At 34.2% G+C, this 9,951-nt stretch overlaps 2 protein-coding genes across 4 annotated transcripts in view; both read left to right on the forward strand.

The window, feature by feature from the left end:
• Window positions 1-594: 594 nt before the first annotated feature.
• LOC116842375 (protein singles bar) lies at window positions 595-3,803 on the forward strand. Of its 3 annotated transcripts, none has more exons than XM_032811501.1 (4): window positions 595-2,139; window positions 2,423-2,605; window positions 2,766-2,900; window positions 3,176-3,794. In XM_032811501.1, the coding sequence occupies exons 1-4, from the start codon at window positions 1,963-1,965 to the stop codon at window positions 3,251-3,253; spliced, it is 573 nt and encodes a 190-aa protein (XP_032667392.1). In that variant the 5' UTR covers window positions 595-1,962; the 3' UTR covers window positions 3,254-3,794. The 3 variants fall into 3 exon arrangements, with proteins under 3 accessions (XP_032667392.1, XP_032667391.1, XP_032667389.1); XM_032811500.1 differs by having other exon boundaries at window positions 618-758; window positions 1,840-2,139; window positions 2,766-3,803; XM_032811498.1 differs by having other exon boundaries at window positions 656-1,190; window positions 1,840-2,139; window positions 2,766-3,803.
• Window positions 3,804-4,512: 709 nt separating this feature from the next.
• Window positions 4,513-9,951, forward strand: part of LOC116842379 — a 7,551-nt gene continuing 2,112 nt past the window's right edge. Inside the window, exon 1 of the mRNA XM_032811509.1 lies at window positions 4,513-4,747. Within this exon, the coding sequence (XP_032667400.1) occupies window positions 4,726-4,747 (22 nt within the window). The 5' untranslated portion in view covers window positions 4,513-4,725. The remainder of the gene's footprint in view (window positions 4,748-9,951) is intronic.

Raw genomic sequence — 9,951 nt, forward strand, 5'->3', positions numbered from 1 at the left:
GAGAATATAAGTTGTATTATTCGATTTCTAAATATGTGTATATGGGAATTATTTCGTATAACCGTTATCATCACGTTTATCATATAAACGTGCTAATTTTGTACTTACGTTACGTCTCACTGTGCTAAGAACGTTCCGAATTAGGAATAGGTAAAATGCAATGATACTTACTTGCTGATAGCAGCAAAGTGAAAAATGCTAAAATATTATATTATTTAAAGTTTGCTTACTGTACATAGAAATTTTTCCCAAACACTCGAGATCTAATAATATTTTATAATAATATTTTCATAAGTATTTCCGTGATATTATAAAATTGGTTACAGTTAATTTAAAACAACCACAAATGTATGCGATGTAGAATAGATTACGCAATTTATTTTATTTTCACATGACGGAAAATATAAAACGTGAAATATTTTTTAAATTATTATGTTCTTTTCTCGAGATTTTTGCGTTTTCATTGTCTGTGCAGCCAGCCAACGAAACGTCCTGCGTTAGTGGCACGTGCCAGAAATAGACACCAATTTCCCCCGCGTCGAGATGCTGTGCGGAGGGTGCAACGACATTTAAACTTCGTGGATACATGCGCCGACACCCTCAGTCTGTATAAAAGTGTCATCGGTCGCGGTCACGGTCGCGCTTTGTGTTTTCACAAGAGTTGCTGCTGGGGAAAAGGAACAAAAGATTAATTATCATAATTTAAAAATACTCGAGTTAATTATTGCTTACACTCAGATAAATATACAAAGCACGAGTTAAGTACTATGTTAGTTAAGTTAAATATTTCGAAGTGTCCACGCTTGCATGCATCATATTGTGTTTTATATTATATTTCAAATCTCTTCGTTGTATTTTTCAAATCCGTTTTCGATACTTCGGATACACTTCTGCTTTTATGCTACACATTCTTGAACAAAATCACGATTTTAACTAAAGGGAGATTATTTTTTATTTTTTATACAAGCGGGGAAAGTAATTTATTGCGTAATAAATGGTATTGAGTTTATAATAAAATAAGTATCGAAAAAAGTGTTATTATATTTGAGCAAACATAGGCGGTTGACGTATGATAAATTTAATTGTCTTTGTGGGAGAGAGCGTACGCACATATGTGGCCCTTAAGTACCGAGTAGAGAAGGATTAATGAAGAGCGTTATACGCACAAACAGATACATCATGTAATTCAAGTAAATATTACTTGTTTCGAGTATGTTTATATATCCGCGAATCTTAAGTTTATTATTATTAAGCATCAAACTTACTTAAAGTACATTTTGAAACTTAGTGAGTTTAACATTTTAATCAAGAATATTAAATTAATATCAAAATTTGATTTGTTTGCTACATACTTCTATAAGCTACATAAATTCGAACCAACTTTTTCATCGATATAACTGATATCGACGTGACGTTCTCGTGCAGAGATTAAAGAGAAGAATTTAATTACTATAATTCATAACATTATAATTCATATCATTATTATAATTCATATCATATAATAAATATTATAATAATGAAGCTTATGATATGTGAAATTCCTAAAAAAATAATAGCTACCTAATAACTTTTTTAAAGTTTGCGATGAATATATTATAATGCTATTATCAAAAGAATATGTTTTGTTGAAGATTAACCGTTACTTAAGGAGAAAAGATCCAGACAGCACGAGCTCTAAAAATAACGCATAAGATGACATTAAGATATCTTTTTGTTATGATACTTTTAAAAGATGTATCATAAAGATGACTAAAAGTCATGATCATACTGTCTGGAAAATAAACTGGATAATCATTTTTCTTAACAGTAGAGTTATATTTTGTTGTGTACGGTTCATAGGAACGACATCATTTAATGGGACAATTTAACAAGCAACGTGACACAAGACGCAAGAGCAGGCATTAAATTAGCCGTCTACCATACAGAATCGTGTTTATAAGCAACGGCGGACCGGTGATCAGGATGTGCTCGCCTCTCGAATACTGCACTTGCTTCACCAATTGCTTGCCCAATTGCTTGCCCAATTGCTTGCCCACTTGTTGGCCATGTTGCTGTTTTGGAAAATGTTTTGGTGGCTATTTCAACATACATTTGCGATTCCTCAAATCAGCGCCGGGAGTTATGAAAATTTGCGAAACGGTAAGTAACCACAATGTATGTGCATTACTATTATGACTCAAGTATACCTTAAGAAAGAGAGAGAGAAAACTACATCATACATGAAAATTAAAGAATCATTTTCCCTAATCATAAAGAATCGGCAAAATTTAGTTAATTGTAACTTCGGCAAAAATAATTGCAATTAGATGCCTTAAGGATTATTTTATAGCTTAAAATATATGGTTTCCAGATATATTTTCGGACATAAATTTTATATTCATTTCTTATGACATTCTTATAGCGAACTAATGTATAATTTCAGTTAATCAGTGCATTGATTCTGGGATTGATGATCATGTATGGCCTGTATTATAGTTCAACTATAGGCTTGGCGTTTGAGGGATCATTAATCACGACATCAGCCTGTTTCCTGACTTCCGCTCTGTTGCTTGTTTGTTATGTAACTTCTGAGAAGGCTTTTCGTGCGATTCGTTTTACACATTTCGTATGTATCAAACGTTCCAAATGAACGATGAATTACTTTATAAAGAAATCGTAAACCCAAAATAGTTTTAAAGGATTTCATCTTTGATATATTATTTTCTTTTGAAATGATAATTTTATTAATTTTATAATTCGTTAAAAGTTATCCGTTTTTATTTCAGGAGATTATGTTCAATTTTGTAGCTTGTTCGCTATATTTAAGTTCAGCATACTTCTTGGCCACTGCTACAAAAGTAGTTCTAGTGACGACGATACGAGTCAACTTGAACATGTATCATGCCATGACAATAGCTTATGTAATTATACAGTTGATTAGTCTACAGTCACGAAACAGATTTCACGCTTTCACTAGCTCGTACCGTTACTTATTCGTTGCTACTCCAAGAATTGTCACAGCAATTCTTGCCAATGAATTTGGAGTTTTGATTTACATTTAATCACTCTAAACAAAAAGGCGAAAATTATATTAGTAAAAGAGAATTGATGCATTTTTTGCGATTTTTCTGGATTATTGTATTTTCAAATATTTTGCCTCAAAAGAGATATCAACAGTGACTTTTATGTGTTGTAGATTCTGACTGCTATCGTTGGGCTGATACACGGAATAGATGTGTATATGTGCTATCGGTTTTACAAAACTGGGAAATAAATCACAGTAATATAGAGATGATTGTTAATATAATAATTGTATCATATTAATTGTATCATAGGAAGTGATAATTTTATAAATGTCTACACGTAAAATTTACGTTTTAACAGACATATTTTAGGATATAACAAAGTGTGAACATGAACGAGACGTTCACAAATTTTTTCCATTAACGATATAGCTAAGTTACTACGATAATTTTAATGATACGTGGCAATAAGGAACTTTCCGTTTACGTCAATGAGGCTGGGAGGAAACATAAGGCGATAAGGAATCAGGATACGTGACGATACGTACGACATTGTGGAACTTTCCAGCTATATTGAACTACTGTAAAATTCATAGTAAAAATGTTAACTATTAAATATTATTTTGGCTAATTTTTGTCATTGTGATGCATAATTCATTAGTTAGTTTCTATGATAATCTTGCTGAACACAAGAAAGTGCCTTATTAAATACACGCGTAAATATTTTAATTGAAAATAAAAAAAGAATGATCCACATATATTTATATAATATTAAATAGACTCGCAACAAAAATTGTAATAAAAATATTTTGAATAACAATGGCTTCTGGTTAAAAATGTCATCAAAATCAATACCATTCTGTTCCATCTGCAATAGTTATCATGAATTACATCTAGCAAAATCAAAAAAATATTTTTTGCAACTCGATTGTTTAATTTAGATAGTAGAAAAGAATTTTCTGAGACATTAATAACTTTTAATGAGACTTCGTAGTTTTTCTATCTGTTTGTAAACAAGCAAAAGTCATAGGAACCAAAAGTAAATTTAGGCGTCGTGTCTTCTCGCGAATATCAAGAAGCGCGATTGTAATTTCTGCTTAATAAATCGTTTTCTATGTTAATCTATCGCGCATCCAAATCATTTTGTGATCTAATGAAGTAGTTAGGAAATTTTACCAGTGAGATCACGGTCAAGCATCATTGTAATGTCGTTTCAATGCGTACCAGATTACACCTGGACCCAGGATGGTGAATGAGAGTTACGTGGCCCATCATGAAGCTCGTCCGCGTGCCGTCCGTCGGATTTCTCTTTCCGTTCTTCCTCCGTCGCCCCCGCTGTACGTTACCTGTCTTGCTTCCTCAAGCTTCCACCATATCTCTTTCCTCCTTCTACTCAGGGTCTTCTTTCTTCTCTTCGTTCTTCTGGCGACGTATGTCCCTTCTTTCTGTCGCTCTTGTTGACGTCTTACCGTAGCTATATAAACGACAGCAGGCATGTTGTCGGCAGTTTACTTCATGCTCTCGAGACGACCGACTCGCTCGGAGTCGGTAGTGCTCCGCGAATGCGCTTCCTCGCGTCGTGTCGGTTCCTGTTCTCCTCACTCGATCAACAGAAACATCACTGAACAGACCGGGAAATCTGTGAGACAGCTTGCAAAACGACTGGGAAAGTTTATTCCTTCGGCAAAGAGAAATTAACAAGCGACTGATAGTGCGCGATAACATGAAGATCAATTCGACGGAAGGTAATATTTTAGAATATATAAGGGAAGATAAGAAACGAGATGAGGGGAGGTTCGTGTGCTCGTTAACAATTGATAATTGTTAATAGTGTCAATAATAAATTATCGAAACATGTGATTGTGCTTATTCGTCGAGTTTCTGAAAACTCTGAGTGTAATTGATTTATATAAGGAACTATTAATTGTTTTTCAACTGAGCAATTAAAGAGGAAGAGAAGAGAAATTGCGCATTGTAAACTTTAGTGTTTCAGCGACATTGTGTCACAATGTTGAGAATAAATACGTAGTAATAAGTGAGTCTTTAATTCAGATAATGAATAGGTATAAACGTTATGGTGAGGCACAGCACAACCACCTGTAACGCGGAAACTTATCCGAGATGCTCGGCTACTGCCGTTATGAAAGCAGTATAGCAAATGAATGTCTGTCTCGTTTGAGAACGCCGTTCTCCATAACGGATAGGCTTAATTACAACAAACTCACGACCAAAATATACTCGCTCTCTCAGTCCCTTTCTGTGAAGTCGGCTGAATAAATTTCAAAATGGAATTCCATCAATGGAAGAAGCACAACTTTCCTCTTTAAAAACCAAAGATCATGTTCGTTCTAGACGCGTTAATAATTTTTCTTAGATTCATTTATCAACGTTTGTCTAACACGATAAACAGTACGTTTAAGAATAGCATATTTTTTGGCTTGAACTGAAGAAAGATTGCAGATTTCGCGACATTCGTTGGAGATTAATCGCGACAGGACCGTAAAAGAAATCGCTATTGGATTATTTAATCACTCTTATTAAAGTTAATAAATCTCGATACTTCGTAATTTGCGTTTCTCCAATTCTTCTCGCGTGATGCTTTATATAACATTAAATACAGCTTAAGATAATGTCACATAAATATTTCATTAGGAAGGATGAACCGCACGAAGCAAGTGAAAATATCGTGGCTCAGTGAAAGTAGGCTGCTTTCGTGATAACTTACGATAGCTTCGTGTTTTATGGCTATTTTTTCACGATTCAGGCATTTGAAGGTTTCAATTCGCTAATTCACTCAACAGATTTTAAGTTCTGATGATGAACTATCGATTGTTCCATTTTCTTGTATTTTTGCCGTTGTAATTACTAATAGTTTTGTCTACTAACTATAATATTAATTAAAACACGTTTATCAAATAAAGTATAGTGATACATTTTGGCGAGCGAGTTCAAACCGTTTTCTGACATCATATTAGATACTTTAAGATCTCGCGCAAATGGCAAATCTAGTGCACGTGAAATTCAACAGGTGTTGTATCGAGGTCTGCTCTATCTATGCTCGTGCTTGAAAAGACAAATTCCAAACGTACAAAAGCATGTTAAGAAAGTGTAGTCAGTGCGTATCGCTCGTAGATACTTTAACAGTCAAACGTATGTGTCACACCGAGTTGTTTCTATACTTTCGAATAAGATTAGTGAAATCTCCGGATACTTGCTATTAGCGACTTGCAAAAGTTTGTCGCTGATTTCACTGACACTAGAAATGAATCATTTTACGAATGAAAAATAGGAATTATCTGTAAAGTGGCAAAACGTGGCTCATGACGATGACAGGCACGTAATGTTCCGTTATTAAAAACGAGAAATAAAATGATGTGGCTTATAAAAGAAATGTGACAATGAAATATATCCGAAACAAAGCGACGGAAAGTATTTGATATTTTACGTTAATTCGGACCTGTCGAATTCCAAACATATCTAATCGAGAACGATTAATTAACCACCCGTAATTTATCGGGATGTGCGTCTTAAGACAGCGATTAATCCGTCGCCAAGACCTTGACTAACATTTTACACATGACATGTCGGACGCATTGCCAATGAGAGAAGGTTGGGTCGTAAACGCGATGCGAACATTCCGATCCGCGAGCTTTTCGATCGCGCATTCAGAATTGCGTCACGTGAGTCGCATGCTAGCACTCTGTGATATGAGCTAAGAGAGCCGGCAAGTAACTATAACGGCGGCGAATGCATCGTGATACGAGCTAAAGCGACGGTGACTCGGCAACGAGACGAAGTTGTCTATAGCTCCATGAAACTTCGCGTGTGCACTGTCTAAAGAAAACTGGGAAAGAAACAGGACTGCTATATAATAAAAAGGCCGATACTTGGACCCGTATTAACAGTCATCATCTGGAATTTGTCTCATGTAGAGTATTCAGACATTTGTTCAAAGTTAGACTCAAGTTTTTTAGTTGCATCATACGATATATGTAATAATTTTGTCTGTAATCTCGACTCAACTAAAAAACTCTCATTCAACTCTGAATTAAAATGTGAGGTCTGTATTAATAGTCGTTACTTGAAACTTTGTCTCACGTGAAACACTCAGATCTGAACTCAGAGTTAGTTTCTGAATCGCTATTGCAAATATATGTATATAGTGTCACATATATTATATATAATTCAATTAAAAAACTTTCATCTAACTCTCTCTATAAGGTTTGTATTAATAGTCGTTACTTGAAACTTCTTCCAAATGAGATATTCAGATCTGAGTTCAGAGACAAATGAGAGTTTTTCAGTTGAATTGCGTTCGCAAATATAATGCCACATCATCATGTAATTCAACTGAAAACTTGGATCTAATTCGAAAATCTGAGTATCTCACGTGAGACAAACTTCAAGTAATGACTATTAATACAGGCTTAATTCAAATTTAAGTATCTCCTCTGAATACTTCACTTGAGACGAATTTCAAACCTAACGAATGACTACAGGCCTTAGTCATCGATAACGTAGTCGTCGATAACATAATATCGATAACGTACATTCCATAGAAACTATACTGTGTTACTGTCGCCAGCTGCAATAAGATTTGCATTCGGGTCAAACGCATGACTGATTTAACGGAAAAGCGCGAAGGCTTCTCGAATTTTTTGCGCAAGTTCTCTACAATAAAAAATCGCATTTTTCTTGGTTCATGTTTAATTAGTGTATAATAACTTCAGTCATGGATTTATGTGTGAAAATTAGATCTTTCGTTGTTATTTGCTTATGCAGTACACTGGATTTATCTTTAATTATATTAAATTTCTATCTAGCCTTTGAATTTCGATAAAATTGTAATATTTACTTTCACGCACTTTGTTTTGCATCTTTTGAAGATGGGAATAAATCTGCGTTTCTTTCTTTACGTATTAAGAAACTCGTTCCTACACTTACGATTCTAAATAAAATTGTGTCTCACAAATTATATACATATACAAATAACGTGAATTCTAAAATAGTTTAGTTTTTACACTTTTATACATTTGAACGTTAAGCTAAATTTATAGCTCAGAAACTTGTATTGTAGAAATAAAAGTAACTTATTCTCAACACAGCGACATTATATTAGAAATGAGCGCCTGAATAAAAAGAGCGAAAGTAATATTGCTTGTAGAAATCAGCAGCGGTGATTCATACGGTGTGAGATGCTGTTCACAGTAGCGTCATGGAGGAAAGTTGCAGATACCTCTATTCTTTCTTGCATGTTATTCTTTCCTGCATGCCACAACCGTGAAAATAAAATCGTTTTTTGCACATGTGAATTTAATGCTGTGCAATTTATGCACATATGTTAGCGTACAGAGGAACGTATTTATCGGAACGATTGGCAAACTGACGCAAACATATTGATTAAGCAGTGAAAGCACGGCGCTGACAAGTCTGTACGTTACTCCGTAAAAAAGAAAGAGTAAAAGTAAGAATAAAAAAGAGAAAGAGTAAGAATAAAAAAGAGAAAGAGTAAGAGTAAGAGTAAAAAAGAAAGAATAAGAATCGAAATTTTTAGGTTTCTCTATGCGCATTGATCACGGAACACTCTGTATTTGATGCTGAACATGAAACATTAGTCTGATAAAGTAATTGGTTTAATAAAATATGGAGAAACAACTTCAAATCTTCCAGACAAGATCGAGTTGTCGCTTTATTCTCTTATTATTTTAAGCTCCATCCATTTGTTTCATCGATCAAATTAACGATAAACAACAGCATGGGCAAATTAAACAAACTTCTGACTTTGATATTTTATTTTTCAAAACTAGAGACTATAAGTTTATCAATTAATGTACTAAACATGAGGACAAGCATGTGTAAAGGAAACGCCTCTCGTCTCGAGTTGCTTATCCGATTATCTTGTCATGTCAGCACATGGAGAGGCCTTTCTCTAGGCAGCAGAACTCCACTAATAATCATAAGAACGGTCGTTATGCTATAGTGCACAGGAGGATCGAAAATTGTAGGCGAATATGGCCGATCTCGCAATCTACTCGTTTTTCTCTCGCGCAAGAACTTCTAACTTCCGCCTCGCACTTTTTCTTAAAGACAAAATTTGTTATTTTAAATTGCTTATTAAACCTTAAATTATAAGTCTGTAATGTCTCTTACGGTAATTAAGATTCCTGATAATATTAAAACTTAAATAGTATTTATAATATCTTTAAATCTCTATAAAAATATTATAATTTTTAATATTTATTTTTCGATTTATTATCAAAGTGAACTTTCTAAACTATTATAATTTCAAAAAATTAAGGTATCACATTTGAATGAAAAGTAAAAAATTACATTTTGAGGCAATTAACAATTAGTTAACGATGCAGATTCTCTCGCATAATCACTTGATTTCCATATGTCCACATTGTCACGCTGTTTGTGACTTAGTAGAAATTGGGCGACTTTGAAAAGTTACATGCTTTTGCAGGATTAATATCCGTCTTAAAGCATTTTTGCACTGTCTTAATATCCGTCTTAAAGCGTTTAACTCGTCTCCTTGTAGAGTTAGTCAGCTTTGTTCGCATATTTGCGATCTTAATCGCGCAGGAGACACAGTATTTATTCTAGTAAGGTGCTATCGTATAATCCTTGACGTTCCATCGTCTCTCCTCTCTCGGCACGTTCTCCTATTTCTGCGTATGCGATTCACTTTGATTTATAACCTGCATAAAACCAGTGCACACCAGTGCCGCGATTGTTGAAAAATACGGTGCGGCCTTTACTGTCGTGAGTAACTTTCACGCGCGTCGGTGCAAATGCACGTAGCTTATTTCTCGCATGTTTACGAGGCGTGCGAAATAATGTAAGCAATTTCTAACGTTGCCTTTAATAACGATCAAAAACTGAAATATCGGATCAAGTAAATGTTATATATATATATATATATATATATATATATATATATATATAT

The sequence above is a fragment of the Odontomachus brunneus genome, unplaced genomic scaffold, assembly GCF_010583005.1.
Source record: "Odontomachus brunneus isolate Ranch 3 - 2012 unplaced genomic scaffold, Obru_v1 Obru_scaffold_024, whole genome shotgun sequence".
Lineage (NCBI taxonomy): Eukaryota > Metazoa > Arthropoda > Insecta > Hymenoptera > Formicidae > Odontomachus > Odontomachus brunneus.

Bases quoted from the DNA above. Each gene is read 5' to 3' on its own strand.
- LOC116842375 (XM_032811500.1), top strand. From the start codon at position 1,963: ATGTGCTCGCCTCTCGAATACTGCACTTGCTTCACCAATTGCTTGCCC. The intron at 2,140-2,422 runs GTAAGTAACCAC...GTATAATTTCAG, and splicing joins TTATGAAAATTTGCGAAACG to TTAATCAGTGCATTGATTCT. The intron at 2,606-2,765 runs GTATGTATCAAA...TTTTTATTTCAG, and splicing joins CGATTCGTTTTACACATTTC to GAGATTATGTTCAATTTTGT.